The following is a 23,987-nucleotide window of genomic DNA, read 5'->3' as shown; positions in this document are numbered from 1 at the left end:
GTTTTCAAAATCATGGCACTCCATCTATACATATAATTTTTTTTGCTTTCAATTAACAGAATTGTTTTGCTGTTTAATAGCAAGTGATTTAAAAATTGTGGTAAAATCAGTATAATTACGAGGCAGTGAAAGGGTGCATCAAAAATTGTCTTCTACAACTTGTCTTTGGCTTCTCATTTGCAAAGTTTTACTTATTCCAGATTTTTTATTAACCAGGTAAAAATGACCTAAAATGGAGTAAATGTGCCATAGATATACAGTTATGGCAGTTGGGCTTATCGTGTGTATTTTTTCCATTTTTAATTGATGTGTATACCTTTAAAAAATTTTTTAAATAAACTAGTGAATATTATAGTTATTAGTTTGACAAATGCTTAAAATGAAGAAAAATCCTTAATAGAAATTTCAAGAATGTGAACCTTGCAAGAAAGTTATGAGCAAATTATGGCAGTCTTATATTGTACTAAGAATATTATTTGTGCTTATGACACATTAGGGTAGTAAAACTCTCTGGGGGATGTATATTTCAATTTTAATTGCTCCCAGTATTATTACTGTTGGTTAGTGGGTGAGGCGGATTAGGTTCTGCCCTTAACTAGTTGCCTTATCATTGGAATGGAGTTCTACCTTAGCACAGTGGGCTGTTAAACTATAGCATAACGTAACAAAAAAGATTAAAAAGTTAAGGGGAAACCCTTCAAGCTACCGTATATGAAAAGGGGTGCATTTCACACCAGAGTAAATGTTTGGTGTCTACTGATGGTTGCACAGTTATTGAAATGTGCACAGCAGCTCAGTGACTTTCTTTGTTTTGTTGAAGACTTGCACAGATATGAACAAATTAATAGAGACTCTAGTTAGAGAAAATGTTTTCCAAAGCACTAAGATCTGACAGAGGTGATTTTCACTTTTCGTAGAAACAATTTTAATTTCATAATGTTAAGGAAAGATGTCTTTTATTTCTTTTAAAAATATTTTTTACTTTAAAAAAAAATTTGGCTAGAAAGCAAGTGTATCCATTCTTTTATAACTGACTAAGATTGATTTTCAAATTTCCTGATTATTCCCCACATTAAAATTGCATGTTTTTCTTGCGTTGGTTCCAATTATTTATATATACATATAAGAAAAGCAAAAATTGATCGCTTGTAAGGAAAACGCATTCATATCAAAACTCTTCAAATAGCAATGTTTTCAAAACATTATTATTATTTCTTTTTGGTTAACAGAACAAGAGCTTTCTTTAGTCATAACCCGAAGATGCTAACAGAGCGGCATGATAAATGTCTCTTTAAGTGTCGTAGTAAAAGAAAATGACATGCCTTCTGAGGCAGTGGAGAGTTTATGTTGTTTCGGACCCATTTCCCAAGCAGTGATCGAAGACAGATTACAATAACAATTATACAGTCAGAAGATGCAATATCCATTTCTGCTTTAATTGAGTGAAAGAATAATAAAAACATCATTAAGAAAAATGAGGGGGACCTGTCACACAACGTACAAATTTTTAGTCTTGAAGAAGATGCAGAATAACTCAAGTACTTTTCACTTACTTTGCTGTATTTATTAGCTAAAATCTGTTTTGGGGAGAGACCATTTGGTTCTTGCTCCTCCCTGGGAAGTTCAGAGAGGAGCCCCCGGGAGGTAGTTGCTCAGGAGACATGAGAAGTGCTCACTGATTTGTCTTCATACACAGTTTACGATGGGAAATCAGTTTCTTATATCCTACCTGAGGTGTAACTCTACCTTCTCTCTCTCTCTCTCTCTCTCTCCCTCCCTCCCTCCCTCCCTCTCTCCCTCCGTGTCTCTCTCTCTCTCTCTCTCTCTCTCTTTCTTTCTCTTTTTCATCTATGTAAATGGAAGTAAAAAGTAATGAATGTTCCTCTTGTTACAAAGTCCTGCAAAGTAAGGGTTAGGTGTGGTCCCTGGATCTGCTGTTCTTCCTCCCCTGGCTGAAGGGGAGGGAGAAACTTGAAGGTGAATAATGAGCACCCTTATTTTTTCTCGGTTCATGTGGGGTGTTGGGGACCCCGAGTTTCTACATGGACACATCACCTGACATTCATGTAGGTGACATAGACTGTCACCTGAGATGCACAGGATCTGGCCTCCATCTGCAATCATTGGAGCCATTGAATCGATAATCCTTCACAATGCTGAAGCCTCCAGCCCTCATTACCCAGAGTAGAGCTTTCAGCAACTTGGAGCGAGCTGGCTGGCAGCCGCTGAAATCAGTGGCTAGCGTTCTTTCACCCTAGGCTGTATTTCTTACTCTATTCATAGAATTGCGTGTGCCTGGAAACTTGGGTGATGACAGTGGAGTTAGCCCAGACAGTGGAGTTAACCCCTGCTCGTTGTGGGGATACTGAAACCGCAAATGGTGTTGGCCATCAAAGCAGCTGGAGCCCGAGGTTGGACTTAGCGGACAGAGATAGAGGAGACTGTGTCTTTGGTCTGTAGCTAAGAGTTTTCTTGGGTTCAATATTTAAAAACCTTCCTGAAAGCAAAATGAAAGGAATAAGATAGGCAGTAAACCCTTCCTGGTGGAGTTCTCATGATCCCGGAATTGTCCCAAGCATAATCCCTTTCAGACTGGAATTTATGTGATACAGCTCAAAAGGCTTTTTTTTTTTTTTTTTAAATTCAGTTTAGAGAGTCTAGTTAATAGTGCCTTCATTAAAATACTGTTGTCAGCAAAAGGTTTTTCAGTTTTAACATTTACATAACCTAACATCATCGACTAATGCCACGAGCTTTAAGGGTCTATTAGTGGTTCCGTTTTTTTTCTGGGCTTTATAATTTAAACCTAAACATTAATTCTGGGAGGAACTTGGCATAATGTCTTTTTGCCTTGGAGAGAATTTTTGTTGTACAATCAAAAAAAAAACCTATATATTTTTTTTCATACAGTCACCTTCTCCATGTCTCCCCTCCCCTAAGTAAATAGCAGTTAAATAGTCAAGGTTTTAAAAGGGCTTATTTAAATCAAAAAAAGAAGTGATTAATTTAGGTGAATTTAACAATTTTCCATTAGTTCATATTGCAAACTAGTGCTTTTGATATTAACAAAAAAGATCTGTGAGGCTGCTAATGCAATGAAAGTATTTTTCCTCTCTCTCATACTAAAGTCACGTGGCAAATTTTTTTTTAATAAAATTATATTTGAGAACCCTTGAAACTTACAAATCAGTTACCTGTCTTATTCATTAGAAGCTGAGAGACGTAAAAAATTCTTTATGTCACCTGAAATTATAGCATTGACTAGGAGGAAAGAAGTTGGGATCTCAGTATTAAGTAATAAAGGGACTAAATTCCCCAGTATTAGTTATTTTGGAAAACATACTTAAACTAGGATTCTTAAAATGATCTTTTAAATATATGATATTAATACTATGTTAAAGTTGAGTTATTATAGGAATCTGGTTACAAGGTAATTGTGAAATTAAGAAACAATTGAGGAAACCCTGTGATGATCAGTTGCCATGATCTGCAAACCAGAAAGTGTTCAGAACCCTAGGAAGAATGCATGCCTGGAAATCGCTCATGGAGGAGAGTGAGGCTAAGTCAGGGTTCTCCTGAAGCTTTGCCGGCTTTCAGCTTACCAGGCTCCATTTAGACAAGATTTTGTCCTGTATGTAGGTTTGGCAGATGTGGTATTAGATGACCAAATACCCTTCATTATTGAGGAGCGGTATTATAAGAGGAGCAAATTGTTCACTGAAAGGGAAGTTATTACACATTTAAGACCCAAGGAAAGACATTTTACAAGGGTAAACCAGGTGATTCTGATTTTTTTTTTCCTTCTCAAATGGATCTCCAGGTAATATGCAGCACGACTCACTCTGTTTACAGGTCCATTCATATAGTAAGCTCGAGCCTTCAGCACGTTTTTACAGGTAGCTTATAACCAAACCCCACCGCCCCCCAAACTAGAGCTTACTATTGAAAGCCTGCCAGTGCCGTCACAAACGGTCATTAGTTCCCAAGAGACTTGGAGGAAAAAAGAACTGGAGGAGAATGCCATGACTTCAGTAAGAACCATTTTGCTGCATGTGTATATTTTTGCTGCCATGGCAAAACTGTCTGGGGGCTGACCTTCATATTCAGAACTGATACCACACACTCTCCCATGGAAATGTATAGAATTCCAATCAGCACAGGGTCAGAGTATAAATGTACCTCTTTTCACACTGTTCCAAGTGGTTAGTGGAAGACAAGCTGCAAAGTAATTCCCTTAGTCCCCCAATAAAAAGATTTATAGCAAGATAATTCTCGGCCCCATAATGGGAGTGTTGTAGGTTTGCGTTTGATATTTATAAGACTGAAATACAGTCCATGTGCCCAAACTAAGCATTTATTGTAAACAAGTTAACTGCCGAGAGGTTATATTCTGTCCAACATAATTATATTGAAGATTGATGTATAGCTTGAAAGCAGGTTTGAGGGAGACAGTTCTTTTTAACCAAGGAAGGCTTCTGAGACGCAGCTCTTTTCTTCCTTTGATGTGGGTCAGTGAAGTCGTCTTTCTCACAGCCAGCCTCTCATGTATATAATAAACACAGGCTTGCTCTCTGAAAACATATCTGTTTGTCATCCTACTTCTATTAACAAAATAAAGAAATGAACCTATATTCACTGAAGCTGTTAGGTATAGTTTCTTTTGTCATCTTTACCTGGACCTGGGCAGTGATGGTGCTAAGATAACATAGTTGCTGTCAGTATGGCAGGCAGGTGAGTTCACACACAAGCCTAAACCTACATCTCCGAGTTAACCTCTGAAAGAACCCCTTTCTCCTTTCATGCAAATTTTGAAAAAGAGCCTTTGCCTTGTCTTTCTGTTATCTTGTGTTGAGCTTGTGAGATGAGAACTATTTTTGAAATTGTGGCCTCCCGGGATGGGGAGAAACTATACTAATACGCTTCATTTTATGGCTCAGAAATTATTCTAGAGTTAAAGAACTTGTGAATCCAGGGAATCTAGGGAGAATGAAATCTTTCTGAGGTTGAGGTACTCCATATCTGGGATTACCCCCAATTTAAAATAGTACAGTGCTCTTCCAGGGTTTCTGTGCTTTAAGGAAGGTAGAAACTTACATTTTCTTTAGGATAAAGATTTATGACTTTTTTTTCCAGGAGAAAGAAAAAGGGTTTTTGTGACACTTTTCAAAGATAGTTAAAAACGGAATAACATTCCTCCTTTGGTTGGGTGGTATCCTTTAGATAACATTAAGAATGAGAATAAGAGTTTCAGTGGATTTACATGCAGTGGCTGAAATGGTCTCTTTGGTTTTTTAATATCAAACTTAATAGTGTCTTTTGGAAATGATATAAATTATAAAGGGGATGTCAGAAACATAACGTGAAAAAAAGCAGTGTAATAGTTTTCTCTGTTCTGTTTTTCTTATTTAAGTAATTGCTATAAATTGTACAGGTACATATAAGCTTAAAATATCTTGTGTGGGAAGTATTCCATCAGTGGGGACCTGAGTTTCCCCAGTCTGTATGCTGGGTTTTATTAACTTCATCTCAGTCACAATAATAATATCCTATGTATTGCCATCCAGAGAGCCCAGTGTACCCTTAGGGAACTGCAGAATACACAGCATGATTTTGACTTTCTTGCTTTCTCCTCCTGTTCCTTTCTTTTTCTTCTCCCAGTGTTAGCCATTTCAAGGACCTGGTTGCTGTTACATCTCAGTGGAGGCATTTGTTGGGTATAAGAATGAGAGTGGCTTTTAGTGGTTGGGAAAGGATGGTAATGGCTGCCTGTCTTGTTTAAGCTCGGCCTTGTGAAATCTGCATTCATTTCACAGTGACGATCTTTATACATCTATTAAACATCCATATATGTTTTGCTGTTTGAACCCTAAACATAGACAGTAGGATTTCTTCTTGTAAGGGAGAAAGTCTTTATTTTTCACTATACAAACTTTACCTTTTCAGATTTTTATTTGCTAAAAATCTCTCCACTCTAGTATGATTTCCTTTGGGGCTTTGCACCAGTGTTTGATCTCAACTTTTAATAATTTTGGTGAGTTAAACTCCCCAAAGAAAACATGCTTGTGCTCTGAAATATTCCCACTAGAAATCTGGGTAGTCTTGTCTTATTGAGAGCCGAGTGCTTGATTCCTTTATTAATTCCTTGCTAGAGAACCTCAGTACAGTTAAGCTTTCCTTACCACTACACTGGAGAAATCAATCAAGGGTTTTTATTTTAATTATTAAATTAGATAAAATAACATTTAAGGCAGAGCTCAAAACCTGAGATGACGAAGCAAATGTTAGTATAAAGATAATTTTTATTAACCCCTTTTTTGACTCCTGGGGCTCTGAGTTGCAAATAGCTTTTCCAGAGAGGATAATAAGAATGAAGGGAGCGGCAAGTACATCTCTAGTTCAATACTATTTAAAAAATTATCCTCCCAGAAACCTCCAGAATAAAATTTTACTTAACGGAGGAAGGAAATCCTAATGTTGATGAATTATGGTACGGTCATTTCAGCATGCCATTGAGTCTCAAGGCTTACTAATACATGCATTTCTAACCCAGTGAGAAAAGAACCTCAAGAATTTAGTTGGGGATACTTACACAGTATGCCATATGTTTGAACTCTTCTGTGATACACAGACTTGCATATTCTACTTTTTTTCCTTTTCTTAATTTTTTTTTTTGATTCTGGGATCAGTAAACATTTTGTCTCTCTGTAGTTACTACATTTAGAAGAGATGCCGCAGTCCTTCAGTGCAGGACATGGGTAGGACTGCAGATAAGATGCCCAGGGCTCCAGGATGTGCACAGTCACAGAGCACAGTGCTGCTACCCAACAGAGTCCTACGCCAGTTGACTGTGATGCCTTCGTGGTGATAAACCAACAATTTCTGTGGACAGTGGTCATGCAGGGCCCTGTGGTCTGGTGCGCTTCCCCCAGAGAACATGGAGTGAGCTCCTGAATCCACTTGTGCGGATCCTTTCCTAGAAAGCTTTCCTTGTCTACCAATGCTGAATGCTGTGTAGTAGGGCCAAAGTGATGTGGACAAGTTAGGTAGCCAGGGAGTCATGAGACTTTAGAACCGACACTGCCTATTAATGGTGGTTACTAATGTCTAGGTGGAATTAGCATTTTGTTAAAATAAACAAACATTTCTTTTGGGCCTGCTGCAGGTCAGCCTGGGAGTGGAAGGGAGAGTGGGAGGGTGAAGACTTAATCTAAGTCCAGTTCATGTTGGAGAAGGAAAAGACCGGCCTCTCCTTCACTCTAACTGGACATTCCTGACAGCTGGGAATTTAGTTCCTTGGGTCAGGCTTGCTGTGGCTGTGTTCCCAGGTGTAGCTCAGGCATTTTTGTTTAGATAAGTAGCCACACTGTGCCTCCTGTGTGCCTGTGAAATCCCATTTTGCAGATTGCCAGGCCAACTTGATCCTGCCACTGCGTTTCTATAACTGAAGAGTACTGAGAGACCTGGAGTTTATCCTTCAGCCTTCAGATCTGACTTCAGGTTGAATTGTGGCCTCTCAGTTTGGGGACAGGCCTGGAATCAGAGGTCTGGAAGACCAGAACCCATCTCCCTTCCCTACCACTTTAAACCCAATTTGAGCCTTTGAGGTGATAAGTGAGAGGACCAGAGTTTACGAGGCCATCCCTACCCCTGGCCTATTTTTCGTTCTTATCTTCCAAAGTTAAGACCTGCCCCAAGGGCTGCACAGTAGTGTCTGGTTTTACTAGAGAGATTTCTGAAAATAAAATATTTCTTGGTAGTCTTACCTCTCCCCACCTCCCCACAGAGTAAGTGGCGTCAAGGAGCTATATTGTTAAAGCTTTACTTGGAGGCCTAATTCTCAGGTCTAAGCAACTGGGTCATGGATGAACAGGAGATCGAATTTCTGCATATGTGGCTTCGTTTGCACTTAGAGTAATTATTAAGTGCATTTTGCCTTCCCCATAATTGTAGGATTGATTGGTCCTCCACCTGTGAACGACCCAGGACTTTCAGCTGTCCCACCTCTGTCTCTGCTCCTGCTTCCTCTTCGGGAAGAGTTAAAAACAAAACCAACAACAAAAACGAATGAATCCTTCTGAGAATCTGTAGTTCAGAAGCAAAAGACAGAAAGGAACTTTGGAAAGTGGAGCAGTTTAGGGGAGCTTGGAGGTCCTCTGGGCCACCTGTGGGTGGCTCTTTTGCCCCCAGATGTTTTTGCTCTCCCCCCCCAAGACTGGTGAAAGCATGTTTTTCTTTATGACAGTACCTCAAATTCTTTCCATTAGAAGTTAATGTGGGATACAATGTACTTCTTTTACAATGAAAATATATCTGAGGAAATTAAGGGACCACCAAGCCATTGAAACAGTGAAGTGTAGCATCTTTTTATCTATTAATCTCTTTGGAATTTCAGCCCCTGGGGGAATGGGAGGCTGGAGTGGAATGTGGAGCCTCGGGCCACCAGAGCGCAGGAGGTTAGGCCCTGGGAGTGAAGAGCAGGGGCAGAAAAGAAGAGAGTAGGGAAGACACACTTGATCCATTTTGAGATTTTGCCTGGGACCCCAAGAAGGAGGTGAGGAACACCCTATCCTTTCTTTCTATTTCTGGTAGCAGTTCTTGGTGCTCAAACTTGCCTTTATTGTTTTAGGGTGGGAGGAAGCATCTACAGGTTACTATTGGCGAGTTCTTTCTGTTCTTGTCTGTGACGCAGGGTGTGTGTGTGAACGTGAGTGTGTGCTTGTGTGTGTGTGAGAGAAACAGAGACAGAGAGGGAGAGGATAGGAGGTTAAAGAGCAAGGAAGTGGGTGTTTTGTTTTTCTAGTAAATTTGCAATAAGAAAAGATAGCTGCCACCCCTCACTCCCTTCTCTGCCAGTCCTTTGGAAAACCCTGTATTATTCACTTGGTCTCCAGGGTAGAATTTGTTTCATTGTTTCTGGGGTTCTATGATTTATCGATTGTGGTGGTTGCTGAGCGTGATGTTTTACCCCAGGTTCAGTTTTATACAAAGAACAGATATATATGAGAGACTCTGCCCTAAAGCCTTTGTAATCTTCATTTAGCCCAGGGACCTTCTCAGGTAATAGAACCATATCTACTGCCAGCCGGAGGGAAGGGAGTGGGCCCTGTGGCCGCCTTTCTTTTGGAAACAGATGGTTTTAGGAGCCCTTTGAAAGAGGGGAGGAGAAAGGCTGGCTTCCTGTCATCTCAGACTGATTCCTGTCATTCAGGGGGCAGGTCCAGGAATGAAGGTGGACCCAGGAGGCAAAGGGGCTGGGGAGGAGACCAGAGACCGTGTGCACCACACAAGAGAAGGACCCAATATTTGAGCCTTTCTTTGTCTGTGAGTGACTGAAGGGCAGGATCTGTGTTTGGTTCCTCCTCTGCGCCCAGCACAGTGCCTGACAGGTGATAGGCCATTGAAAGGTAAATTCACTTACAAGCGACGCAGGTCACCCACTGGACACAGCAAGTGTGGTGAAGGGCCCTTTACTAAAAGCCCACACCTTTAGATTTCTGTGGACATGGGCTTTGGAGTGTTGTTTTCGACCCCCAAGAAAGCTGTGTGCTTGGGATTTAAAGTTGGTTAATCGGAGCTGCTCTACTCTTTCCTCTCTTGGTTTCTTTGGACATCTTACTTATTTTCCTAGAGTTTCAGCTTCCTTATTTATCAGATGAGGGTAATAATAACCCTCCCACAGGGTAAACGTGGGGAGGAAACAAAGGTAAGTATGTATGTCAGAGTACACGATGACTTAGGAGGCGCTGTGCAAATGAGCGTGTTGTTTTGTGTCCAGCTTTCGCAGAAGGCGGTAGAACCCTGTCATCTAGACCCCCTGCCTCTGGACCTTCTTTCATCTTTCTCTGTTAGGTTAGATCTAGCCCATTAAAGAGTACTTGTTCCTCGGGTCACATTCATGCCAGTGTCTTGTCATTTCCTGAACACTGTAACTGTTCTCTAAAATGAAGGGAAGGGGAAAAAAAGCCTTTCTTTAATAAAGAAGTTGGATTAATATAATTAGGAATAAAACAATAGCCTACAATTTGCTCAGTGATGCGGAGAAGATATCACGTTAGATATTGGAGTTTAACCAAGAATCCATCTGTACTCAAGTCTCCTAAGATCTGGAGCACAGAGGAAAGATAAGTGAGGGGCATCAAGACAATCGCACAATTGTCCTGCTTATCAGTTTGTGGTGTATTTATCCTGGGTCAGAAAAACCACTGTATATGTTGGTATTTGGCAGATTGCTTAGAGCAGCTTTGTCTGATCGAAATGTAATAAGAGCCATGTGTATAATTTTAAATTTTCTTGTAGCTTCTTTTAAAGAAATGGTAAAGAAACAGGTGAAATTAATTTTAATAATACATTTTGTTTAACTCAATGTATCTAAAATATTATCTCTACATGCAGTTCATAAAATTTTTTGTGTGTTAAATATAATTATTTTTTGGTATTAAATTGTTGAAATTGAGTGTGTATGTGACACGCCACATCTCAACGCAGGACTAGTCAACATTCAAGTGCTCCGTCACCACTTGTGGCTCCTGTATTGGATAGGCAATTTTAGAATATATTTTAGAATATAAAGTATGGTGCTTTTAACACTTTCACCCTTTTGCTCTGGGGCCTGTTGAACATTTTTGGCCTTAATTATTTGCATCTTCAGTAATTAGGCCATTCAGTGATTATTAGTATAATTTTTATTCTGAAGAAATGCTTTTTAGGAAGTATCATGAGCATTGATTATGGACCCTGAAGAAAATGATTGGTCTCTTTTTTTCCTCTGTGAAGTGGTATTAATACTGTTTTTGTAGAAAGAAAACCAAATAGGGACTTCCCTGGTGGCGCAGTGGTTAAGAATCCGCCTGCCAATGCAGGGGACACGGGTTCGAGCCCTGGTCCGGGAAGATCCCACATGGCACGGAGCAACTAAGCCCGTGCGCCACAACTACTGAGCCTGCGCTTTAGAGCCCGCGAGCCACAACTACTGAGCCCGCGTGCCACAACTACTGAAGCCTGTGTTACTAGAGCCCGTGCTCCGCAACAAGAGAAGCCATCGCAATGAGAAGCCTGTGCACTGCAACCAAGAGTAGCCCCCGCTTGTTGCAACTAGAGAAAGCCCGCGCGCAGCAACGAAGACCCACAACGGCCAAAAATAAATAAATAAATTTATAAAAAAGAAAACCAGATAGGTTTCATTATTTGAGGGCTACCTGTCAGACAGTTTAACTACCTTCCGCTGTTTAATTGTCACAACCAGTCTAGGATGTAGATGCTATTGTTCCGCATTTCAGCTGGGAGGAGTTTGAGCCTCAGAGAGGTCAGGTAAATTTCCCAGGATCACTCCCACAGGTTAGTATGGTAGTGCCAGGACTCCACCTAAGAGTGCCTGCCCCCGGGTGCAGAGCCGTCCTCTCCCCTCACGCCTCTGTTCCCTCTGTTCCCAGGGCTGTGCTGGTGAAGACCAGGTTAATGCTTCATCATTATGCGCGCTTCTTCAGAGATCATGTCATAATGAAAGTGACAATTGAGCATCATAACTAATGACAGTTGGGAAAATGCATTTTTCCAGTAGAGAAAGTCCCGTTGCTTATTTTTCCTCTGTGATAACAGAATTAACCGTTTATCCCAATTGTCAGGACAGCTCTTAATTTTTAGCAAATGGCTAGGGCTGTGTGCCTGTCCTCTAGATTAAACCATTTGCTTACCTCCTGCAATTGTAAAAGGCTTAGCGAGGCTTATAATCAAAAGGTTCAAAGTTCTCTACTTGATCATCTGAAGATGGGTCTGTGCTACAATAAAAGAAAAATAATGCCATAAGCTGTAGGTATAGGGCTAGAACAAGAGTGTCTTTCTTTTTCTTCTTGATCATTTCTGAATTTTTATAGATGCAGTTTAATTTTATTGCTGTTATTCTTTTGTTGGAACTTATCTATTAATTCTTCCCATTCTTTAGTTTTTGAAGTGCTTTCCACATACTCTCCCTATCCTTTCCTCTATTGTCACTTTTTTCTTTTTCTTCCTTTTTTTCCCCTCTTTTTTCCTGGAGCGAATGGGGGGACAAAATGGATAAATATATTTTTTTGATATATATTTCTACTCATCCTCTTATAGTTTTCTTTCCTAGGGATTTGCTGTTTTTAAAGGCATTTAAAACCTATGCCTTAATTTTCTTCTTCCTTACATTTGACTTCAATTGTACTGTTTTACCCGTTTTCATTTCTCTTGTCATTGTCACTAGTAACTGCATCTATTGTTCCTGCCTTCTTCTTCTTTTGTAAAAATTGCGTTTCATTGTAAAGATTTCATTGTTTAGGTTGCTCCAATTCTACTAAAAAGGTACATTTTTTAGTCATTAAATATAACCTGTTTATGATCGTTTTTGGTATCACATGTATATGTGCTTTCCGAACAGATTCTGTTATCATACACTTCTGATTAATACTGTTTTGTTTTATAAATGACTTCAAAGTCCTTTTTTTTCCTTCTTTTTTTGAAAGTAGGCGATTGCCTGTGAGGGACTGGCGCTTGCGTTTTGGCTGTGAGGAGTTACTGCTGTCACGTACTAACAATTGCTTCCTTTACTCACTGAACTAAAATATTTAGGAAATATTTTGGTCATTGCCATTTTCAAAACATAAATCTCTACATGGTATAGATCCTTGTGCTTTAGTATTGTATTTCATCTCTAACTCATGAACTGTTAATATTACTAAAAAAAATTAATGGGGTCTTAAATTTTTTCACTTGACCATAGACTTGAGGAAGATTTATGGTTCCTAAGTAATGGATACATGATAGCTTGTGGAGCAACTGGATTCATTTAAAGGTCTTATCTGTGATTCCCAGATGAGTGACGCTTAGATGTTGACATTAGGAACTGCACGTGGATTTTCGGCATTGAAACTTATGTACACACAGGTATTAGTGGTGAAGTAGCTATGGCACCACTGACTGCACAGCCTTATGTGTGCTTACGTTTAAATCATTAAAAAGAGAAATCAACCTACTTCCTTGGACAAAGATCATATACCAGTATGTAAGAGTTAAAAGGTCTAAATGGGGGCTATTCCCTGCTGGTAAGGACTCTCACGAATGGGTCCTATAAAATGCCATTATGCTTGCTTAGGAAGATTTTACAACACTTTTCAACTGCATTGAGGGCAGGAGCAAGGCAAGGCTTGTTTTCATTTTTATCACTGGAGCCACAAGGGATACCTGGCACACAGTAGGTGTTCAGAGAGTAAGAGTTGGATAAATGAATGACCACAGAGACAATTTGGAGGAAATCTATTTTATATTATTCACTACATGTCTTACATGCAATGGGGAATAAAGCAGACATATAAGTAAATAAGCATTTGCTATGCCAGTGCTGGTCACAATTAAAAAAAATATTTTGTAAGGCACCACGTGGCTAGGCTCAATTCTCCTCTTTATGTAAAACAATCAGTCTGCTCCATCCTTATTTCCTATGTCCGTGAGTCTATACCATAGATAGTATATGAGCAATGGACGATAATGCTGCTTTGTTGTTCCTTGGCGTGAACACTAAGTTAGTAGTTGCCCCAGGTCTGGTATTGTGTGGCTTGCTAGTCTGTCGTTCAGGCTTAGTAATAATTACCGTGATCTTTAATGATAACAATTCTTAATGAGTATTATTAATAATGATTATATTTAATAATTACATCCAACACTTACTATCTTTAATAATAATAATTAGCACATGGGAACCAGTTGCACCACTGTATTATCTTTAGCAGAAAAATCTAAATCTGTGACCTGGTAGTTTGCAGAGTATCTGTTCCCACCCTCTGCTTTCCAGATCAGAGTGAGTCAGGAGGCTTCTAGGGTCTGGACAACAGGGAGGGGCTTCTAGAGAAACTCCTCTGCGTTCTGTGTGTGAGAGGCCATACTCGCACGTGTCATTTTACACAGAGGTCTTATTTTTATTGTGAAGTGACATCATCATGAACAGCCCGTCTTCCACCTCCCCCATCTCTCTGCCTGCCCGCTCATCCTTCATAACCTTTGATTTTTCTTGCACGAAGAGAAGACCTGGAGCAGATCCTTACTCCGTAACATACTAATTTGTGTGAATTATGTAGGGCAGAGTCCATGTTTATTACTCGTATGTTGGTAAAACTTTGATCTTCTTTTGCCATGGCTATGTTTAGATTTAAATACCTGTATGACTTTTTAAAAAAAATAAAAAACATTTTATAAAACACCTTTGGCGAATTAAACATTTTTTAGCTTTTCACATATTGATACAAAGGAGAGAAATATTTCAGTGACAACAGATTTCAACAGATTTTCAACTACACTAATTTGCTTTATTCTTTAGGGTAGTTTACTTCTTTTCTTTGAAAACCAAGCAGAGGTATTCCTTTCCAGTGATAACTGGTGTTATTATATAAAATAATATTTTTTTAAAAAGACAAAGTTTCATATTTGTATGTATATTTTGACATAAATGTCAGTTAAGACTTACATGAGCAGGGTATTTTCAGGTTAGTTGATGGCCTGTTTACCAGGATTTAGAAAAATAAAAGATACAAGAGGGGCTTCTTTTAAATTCCTATTGATTTTCTTGTACATATTCACATAATAGCTTAGGACCATTACTAGGTATCTTACAACATTTCTAGACAAAAGCAGATCTTATCTGAAAATACTAGTCCTGATTAATAGTTAATGATAAGACCATAGATACGAGGATGCTAGGATCTGGAAGGTCACTTTTATCTCACCTATGCTCCGGCTTGTGAACTTGAGGTCTCTCAGTCAGGACACCTCTGATTGGTGTGGTCCACTTTTTAATGACTAGAATCTGAGGGATTCTGCCACTGTTCGGGGCAATTCTGCTGCAGTCTGATAGTAATAATGGACGGGAGAAAACCCCCACAGTTTTCCCATTAGGCGCATCTGACTAAGAGGCTTGTTTAATCCAAACCACTGTCCACAGATGATAACTGTCTCTTCCTTTCTCATGATGACTGGGGTGTGCTTTGTAATGTTTGTGTTTTGTTCTTGGGTTTTGTCCCTGCAGGTTTGATGATTCCGGTCTTTTGTGTGGTAGAGCAGTTGGACGGCTCTCTTGAATATGACAACAGGGAAGAACACGCAGAGTTTGTCCTGGTTCGCAAGGACGTGCTTTTCAGCCAGCTGGTGGAGACCGCGCTCCTGGCCCTGGGCTACTCCCACAGCTCCGCGGCGCAGGCACAAGGTATTCTCGCGTCTCCCCTCTCCTCCCCGTGCCTCGGGTGTGTCATGATTTGAGGAAGAGTGTGTTCCCCGAAATAATTCTCCAAACAGGGATCGGAGGAGAGTGGTTACATCTAACATCTTTCCCAAACAGTGAACAGCAGGATGTTTCATGGAGAGTCTGGTTTTCTGGTTGCATTGGGAAGCATTTGACAGTACCTCTAGAGCTCCCAAAATCCCATTTCAAGCCATCACTTGCATTTCAGAGTGATCATCATGGGTTTTTTTGCATTAATAACTCTCTTATTTTCTCTAAGTCCCCAAATCGGTATTCTCAGAGTGCTGAGACATTTGACTCCTAACTTATCCAAACTTTAATATGTGAATTATAAGCTTTCAGTTTTCTAAATTTATTTATTGCTTTGGGCCTGCCGCTTTTACACATTATGATCAGCTTTTAGTTAAATAGAAAAAAATGTATGCCTCTTATATACTGTACTTTTGTATCTTTGAAAACCTCTCTGTAGTTCTGATGTGGTCCATTCATTAAAAAAAAAAAATGCTCAGTGTCTTTGTGATCAATTCATTTTACCTATTTAATTAAATATAATTAAATATTAAAATTGCATCATTATTTCAGTGTGAATTGTATAGCACTGGGGAATCCATTGTGAGCTTGTGTTGCCCATTGTTCTTTTATGCCAGATAATTGACAAAACAAATAGCAAAAAATCCCCAAACCTTGGAGAATGGGAAAATAAATTTTTGACCCAATGGAATGATGATCTTTGTTTTTTAGCTGAAATTATTGAACTGTATAGATTATGATAATGGTTAGAACTAAAGGATAGAAACAAGTGACTTCCAGATCTTGTTCCATATATTAATTTCCTTTATTACTGTCCTTACTTAACATTTGTGTATGTGCCATGGATTTTTGCTACTTTTTCAAATGAATTCCTCTTCATATACTTACTAAGAACTATTAGTCCAAGCCTCTATTTATTGAGAGAAGGAAGCTATGAGAGATTAAACAGTTTATAAAAAGTTACAAAATATGGTGACCAAGGACATGGAATTTAAATTCCCCAGCTCTTGACTCTGATTTTGTAATCAGATTATTACTGTTTAAAAAAAGTTTTAATTAAATATTCAAATTATATCTTAGTTCTACCAAGAAAGCAACTCATCTGAAACCAGGAGGTCAAGAATGTTTTTCCAGGGCCATGGATTGTTGTGAGTTGAAGTGCAGTCTGAATCCCAGCACTTGGCCTGTCTGGGTGCAGTAGTACATACAGCTGAATCGTAGAGTCCACTGCTTTCAAAGCAGTGTGATAAAGGATGATTCATTTCCTTTCCCTGACCACTTTCCTTCTTGGGTGAGGGATTCAAGATTTGATCCCGAGCAAATTGCATAGTGGGCACCATTGCTTTTATTTCATGCTATGTACCTAAATGAAATAAAAGAATCCCCCCTCCTTCCCCCACCGTAAACTTTTCATGCCATTTTAGGGATATTTTTCTCTGAATGTAAAGGTCATTGTATCCCACTGCTTGCATCCTGGTGTGCCAGCTTCCTGTTTGACAGGGCTATCCATCTCAGTTAGCATGGCTGCTCAACACGCCGTGAGCTCACATGTGGAGCACAGAGCACTAAGTGGCCAAGATTTGATTCTTGGCACATGCTCAGGGAAGGGGCTCTCAGGAAATTTGCACGAGGGAGCCACACTGTTCCATTCAGTAGTGTGGACTGAGGGTTCTGCTCACCAAGGTGAGATCCACTAGCAAGAAATATGGTCTGCAGTGGAGGACTAAAGAAGAAAAAAGTCAAAAGTGAATATTTGCTTCCCCAAAGTTTTTGAAAACCATGGTTAAAAATGACTAAATATTACACTTTTTAAGAGTTGAATCAACATCCTGAAGGTGCGCTAGATCATGATATAGTTTATTTTGTAGGTAAACAAGGGTTTTATCGCTAGGTCCTGTACTATAATTTTACAGATGGGGAAGAAAATCACAGTTTGTTTATTTTGTTTTAAATTAGATTGCTGATCTCTGTTTTGGGTAAATGGAAAAACTTGGAATTGTTTATTTGGAAATGAATGTATTAGGTCTCTGTTGTCATTCAGATCATCACACTTGTGCATTTTGCTGCATATTTATTACAGACGAAACAGAGTGCATGATAAGACAGGTCGTTCATGTGCTGGAGAAACAGCAGAGTGGGAGGAATCTAGAAAAGGAGGCAGAACAAAATGTGACTGCATATCTGAGGCCTGAGGTTTTATGTGTCTAGTTTTTTGTTTTGTTTTGGTTTTATTTGTTTGTTAGTTTAGGTAATTCCCCCAAGATGGGAAAGTCATTGGGTGACCTGCTAGCAAATGCATTTGTGGCAGAGAAACTGAGTGTTTCCGAACCTCTTCTTCCTGTGTTGGAAAAGTTGGGCCAAAGTAAACTTCAGGGAGAGCTGGTTTCGTGAGCCTATTTTACAAATTGAGACTCTTGAAATGTGATTTTTCATTTTGATATGACCAGAAAAGGGCTTCAATAATTGAATTGGAATAGTATTCAGATTAGCAATGTCATTATTTTGGAGTGATACTCACGTTCCAATGAGAGACAGCATACCCATGTTCTCGTGAGCATAGGATAGTCAGTTTCTTTTTCTGAGATGGCATTTCCTCCAGGTGAACTGAAGAGATTTTATTAAGAAAGAATATTTGCTTATAAAGAATGATAGAAATTCCACTAAAATGGAATTTAGGGGTTGCCAATCCTGCCCCCCCCACCCATTTTACTGTACCTTCTTTATTTGAAGGCAGATATTTGGACCCAAGAGAGGATAAGGGCACAAGATAATGTCATAAATCATGGGCATTATGTTTTTAACTGACCTAAACCCTCCCTATCCCAGAACACATACCATTTACTCTCTGTGATTCTCAAGGATATGAGATGCAGGATTCATCTGACCTGCTGTTTTGCATATGCAAAAAGCCTAAAGATGGCAAGCTCTTGGCTTTTTCCGGAATAGGTAGCCTAAAGTCTAATGAACAACAAGCACGTTTTATGTTATATGTTGAACTATGAGTCAATATATGTGGATCAAAAGTAGTCTTCCAGTCTTTTGGAAGAGGAGTATTAACCTAGGGAACTGCTCTGCAGTAACCCTCCCCCACTAAACTCTTCATTCCCTTTATTCGTCTTTCTTGTTTCCTTTTCATCCTTTCACTTTTGCTCCATAATGCTTTTGGTAATAGTCATGGGCCTCTCTGCATTGTCGAGAGAGTTCTTTATCTCACTGATTAAGTAGCTATTTGTACTTACCAAGGTGGTTGGTGGACTCTGGGAGGTGGCAGTGATGGCAACGTGATTCCTCACTGTGTACATTTGACTTAATTTGTAAATGGATATCTTTTTCCTGCTTCCTATTTAAAATTTATTTTAAAATTTATATTAAAATTTATTTTTGACAAGAAAATTTTATTTAAGAACAAACATGCTGAACAATAAATAAGCAAAAATCCTTTCTGGCTGGTTATTTTTGGGGTCATGAGTATGTAAAAATTATGAGTTCAAGAGGAAGTGTTATTAGTCACTAGTTTTTCTTACTTGTGTTAGAATAATTAAGTGTATATAGTCATTTAAAGTGATGTTTTTAACAAGTGACACAAAAAAGCATTTAATACAATGTTATGTGAATCAAGCAGAGTGCCAAATACAGTCTCAGTTATATAAAATTTCACTTATATGCATGGGAAAAAACAAAGGAGATATATTAAAATATCAACTGGGTGGGTAGTGGGATTATGTGGGATTTTCTTCTTTTTCTAATCAGAAAAAAAAAAGTACGAAATTCCACTTCCTCTATGAATTCCTCTCTGAATAAGTGGGAAGTTGTTATTTCCACCATATTATCCAATTTTGATGAACAGTTCACTTTGTCCCTAATTTATCCATAAGTGTGAAAACTTGTACATGATACAGATGCATTTCTGTTGTTTTTTCAGTTTAATATTAAAAAAAGAATCAGGAAGTCATTAATGAGCCCCTGTGATGTATAAAACAAGGGATTTCTTAGTTTTTTTAAAAAATTTATTTATTGAAGTATAGTTGATGTACAAGGATTTCTTAGAGTTTTAATAGTGCTAGGTAACATAAATTGAGCAATTGCTATTTGTCAGACACTCATCTAAGAGATTTACATGTACTGACTCATTTAATTCTCATAACAGCTCTTTGAAGTAAGTTATATGTTTCCCATTTCATAGATGAGGAAACTGAGGCAAATAGAGAGAAGTTAACTTTCCCTGGTGCACAGGGCTAGTAGATGGAGGAGTTGAGATCTGAAGGCTAGTTAACCACCTCCTGAGTCAGAGTCCTTAACCACAGGACTGTCCAGTGACAGACCTGATCACGGGGAATGTAGACTTGGGGTAGGAGTCCATTCTTTTTTTTTTTTTTTCATTCTTATTTAATGCTTGTTCTTTTGATCTTTGACATAAGGCCTAAAAGGAAGGACTTTTTGGATTGGGTGCTTACTAAATATATAGTAATTATATTTATTTGATAATGATTACATATATTCAATAATGATAAATTATACATATTTCATTTCCATGATGAAATATATAGAGATATTTCTTCAAGGTAACTGAGATAGATTTCGTTAAAAACAAAAACCTCACAGAATTGTTTTTTTTTTTTTTTTTTTGCGGTACGCAGGCCTCTCACTGTTGTGGCCTCTCCCGTTGCGGAGCACAGGCTCCGGACGTGCAGGCTCAGCGGCCATGGCTCACGGGCCCAGCTGCTCCGCGGCATGTGGGATCCTCCCGCACCGGGGCACGAACCCGTGTCCCCTGCATCGGCAGGCGGACTCTCAACCACTGCGCCACCAGGGAAGCCCCAGAATTGTTTATTGAAGCCAACTCCTAAAACTAAAAAGTGGGCCTACAGTAGGTTGAGGAATTCAAATATGCATTTTTTGCTTATGAAGCCAAAATGATTCCTGATATGCAAATAAAGCATATTCCTTAGCAATTCTCATCTTCAAATTAATTAATTCAGTAGTATGAAATGCCTGCTGTGTGTCAGTCATTGTTCTAGGTTCTGGGGATAAAGAACTGAAAAAAAAAGTCTTGTTTTCATGGAGCTTACAGAGAAAAGTTTAGTATGTGGATGACTAGTTGATTTTCACCCTCTGAGCTCAGAAATATTGAATATTGAGGCTCAGAGAATAGAAATGCATATAAAATTTGTTTACAGGTCTGGTGCTAATTTTTAACTAAATGTTCATTTTACTCCTGAAAAAACGCTCAAGAATTTCTCTTCCTCTTGTTAGCTTTTGGAAATAGATGATGAGATGGGAAATAATGGGTTAAAACTTCTAGGAAATCGTACTTTGCATTATTAAAGGAAAGCTGTTTATTTGCCTCTTCTGTCCATTGTTGTCTTCATTTTAAAGATAGGCCTAATGTTGGCTTTGATTTTTATTGGTGAAACTCTTCCGCTCTCACAGGCCCATTTCTTCAGAACACAAGGGTGGTACTTGTGCTAGGCATTTAGTCGATGTTAGAAGAATGAACAAATAAGCTTGAAGATATTTATTACCCTGGAGAAATATGGATTCCTAAAAAGTGCCAGTTTACTGTCTTTAATTATTAGATTTGGACTCGTGAGCTGGAAACTATTTTGTTCCCTTATAACAGTGACGCAGAGCGCAATGTGCAGTCTGTAGGAATGCAGGCATTGTTTTCTGACTGAATGAAAACAGTTCTTAAGGTTCATTTTTGCTAAATTTTATCCACGAAGAATTTTTGTGTGTGTGTGTCACTGTGCAGTTGGCTCCCATTCATTAGCTATTTTTATCAGAACTGAAATATAATTTAACTCCTTATTGATCAGCTATCACCATTTCCAGGTTATTCTATGTCATCATTCCACAGTCAGTGATGTTTTGGCTATGCTTGGAGTGGCAAAACACTCCAGTAATAACTGTTAGACTCAAAGAAGTAGTTATTCAAAGGGTACTTAGGGGATTGCTGAGATCCAGATTCTTCTGATCAAAAGTTAGAGATGTTTTGTCAGTATTTATTTGGACCTCATCTGTTTGAAGGCATTGTATGTAGGGTGAATAATTTCAGTCTATGAACTAGTAACTATGATAAGAATAAATAGAATAAGAGTTAAAGCCAAAGCAGTGAGAATATTTATATAAAAAGGAATGGAAGTAGAGTTCCCTGTGCTATACAGCAGGTTCTTATTAGTTATCTATTTTATACATATTAGAGTATATATGTCAATCCCAATCTCCCAATTCATCCCCCCCACCCCCGCTTTACCCCCTTGATGTCGGTATGTTTGTTTTCTACATGTGTCTCTATTTCTGCCTTGCAAACCAGTTCATCTGTACCATTTTTCTAGATTCCACATATACGTGTTAATATATGATATTTGTTTTTCTCTTTCTGACTTACTTCACTCTGTATGACAGTGTCTAGGTCCATCCATCTTCTCTATACAGTAGAAACTAACACAACATTGTAAAACAACTATACCCCAATTAAAAAAAAAAAAAGAACTACCATATAACACAGCAATTCCACTCTTGGGTATATATCCTAAAAACACCCCCAAAACAGTAATTCTAAAAGATACATGCACCCAATGTTTATAGTAGCATTATTTACAATTGCCAAGATATGGAAGCAATCTAAGTGTACATCAGCAGTGAATGGATACAGAAGAGGTGGTACATATATACAATGGAATACTACTCCGCCATAAAAAGAGAATGAAATTTTGCCATTTGCAGCAACAGGGATGGACTTGGAGGGCATTATGCTAAGTGAAATAAGTCAGACAGAGAAAGACAAATACTGTATAATATCACTAATATGTGGAATCTAAAAAATAAAACAAACTAGTGAATATAACAAAAAAAAAAGAAGCAGGCTCACAGATATGGAGAACAAACTAGTGGATACCAGTTGGGACGGGGAGGGGCAATACAGGGATGGGAGAGTAGGAGGTACAAACTATTTGGTGTAAGATAGGCTCAAGGATGTATTGTACAACACAAGGAATATGGCCAATATTTTGTACTAACTAAATGTAAAGTAACCTTTAAAAATTGTATAACAAATTAAAAAAACCTTTTTAAATAAAAAATATTTTATATTAAAAAAGGAATGGAATGGCTTAATTTATGTATTATTTATTTATTATTTTATATATTATGCATTTATTAATTATCATATACTTTCCAGTGGACTAGCTCTACAACATACCACATATTGGGAAGAACTTTACATAGAAGCTACTGTTAAGGTAAATTTCATCATTAGAAATGAATACACTTTCATTTTAAGTTATTCAGTGCTTGAAATGCTCTGTTCTTAAATGAATTCTCTAAAATGTTTTATTATGGGAATATATAACATATACAAAGTTGAGAGACCAGTGTATTAAATACTCACGAACTCATCAGCTAGGATCACCAATTAGCAATTTATGGTTGATTTTGTTTCATCTATGCCTTACCTGTTTCGCACCTCTCTCCCACTGCATTATTTAAAATAATCCTAGACCTTGTATTTTGTCCATAAATATTTTACTAAGTGTCTCTTAAAGACTATTTTCAAAACATAACCACAATACCAGCATGACGCCTAAAAAGAAAGATAATGATTCCTTAATATCATAAAATATCCAGTCAAGCCTCAAATTTTCCTAATTATTTTATATATATGTATATATTTTTAGTGTTTATTCACATCAAGAGCCATACAAATCTATATATTGCACGTGGTTGATGTGTCTCTTAAGTCTTTGAATCTGTGGGTTTCCCATTCTCTTAAATTCTAAAAAACTCTAAAACTTATGTTTGCTGCTTTAATTCAGAATTATTTTTATTTTGCTAAACTTAATGAAAACCCTAATCCTATAAATGCCTGCAAATACTACGATTTCAAATAAAAAATTAATAAGCTTAATCATAACCTTGGAAAGGAATTCAGAAAAATCACTTTTTGTTTTTCTTTTTGAGAGAGGATGGTTAAAAGACATATGTTGTCTAGAGCTGAAAGGTTTTTCATGTTCTAAAAGTTTGACATTCTCCCTACTGAAAATGTTTTAAATGATCTCTTGCCTTGTCTGTCTTAGTTTCTTTCTTTGGTTCTCTCTCTTTTTTTCTATGTTTTCTTCTTTAATTAAACTCTTATGTTTGGGAGACTCTCAGAAGTTTTTTCTTCATAAGGGCAATGTTGAAAAAAAGGTACATATTTAGAAGTTTTAGGCCTTGGAGTAACCTTTTAACAAACAAGCTGCTTTTTACAAAATTCTGTGGCTCTCAAAAGACAGCTAAGAAAGTTCCCCCAAATTGCTGTTAACCATGTTTCAACCCTCATTAGAGCTGGATGGGCCAAAATATAAAACACTGGCTGGGCTGACACAAATCTCTAACAAGCCCCCATGCTCTTCCCTCCTCTACTATATAAAATTAAATATTCATGTATGTGTGTGTGCATACATGTTTGTTCACCGGCACATAGCAAAACCTGAAACACTACTTTTTAACTAAATGCCAGGGGAAAAATAATGCTCATCTTACTTCTTTGTCTAATACATACTTAGAAATGAATATCTAATACAAGTGTTTATAGTTCTGTATTCCTTATGTTTGTTTATATTGTCATAAATATGTTATTTAAAATATATAAATATGTAATTATGGCTCGTTTAAAGGTCAGCTGATGGAATTATTGTCTACAGGTAAATCTGTAGAGGGTGAACACCCC

At 38.1% G+C, this 23,987-nt stretch overlaps 1 protein-coding gene across 1 annotated transcript in view; it reads left to right on the top strand.

The window, feature by feature from the left end:
- SATB2 (SATB homeobox 2) overlaps positions 1 to 23,987 on the top strand; it is a 190,454-nt gene that overhangs the window by 8,881 nt on the left and 157,586 nt on the right. Inside the window, exon 3 of the mRNA XM_079925381.1 lies at positions 15,035 to 15,211. Within this exon, the coding sequence (XP_079781507.1) occupies positions 15,035 to 15,211 (177 nt within the window). The remainder of the gene's footprint in view (positions 1 to 15,034; positions 15,212 to 23,987) is intronic.

The sequence above is a fragment of the Stenella coeruleoalba genome (assembly GCF_951394435.1).
Source record: "Stenella coeruleoalba genome assembly, chromosome: 6".
Taxonomy (NCBI): domain Eukaryota; kingdom Metazoa; phylum Chordata; class Mammalia; order Artiodactyla; family Delphinidae; genus Stenella; species Stenella coeruleoalba.
The sequence above is the reverse complement of the archived record's forward strand: the minus strand, read 5'-3'. Positions and strand labels throughout refer to the sequence as shown.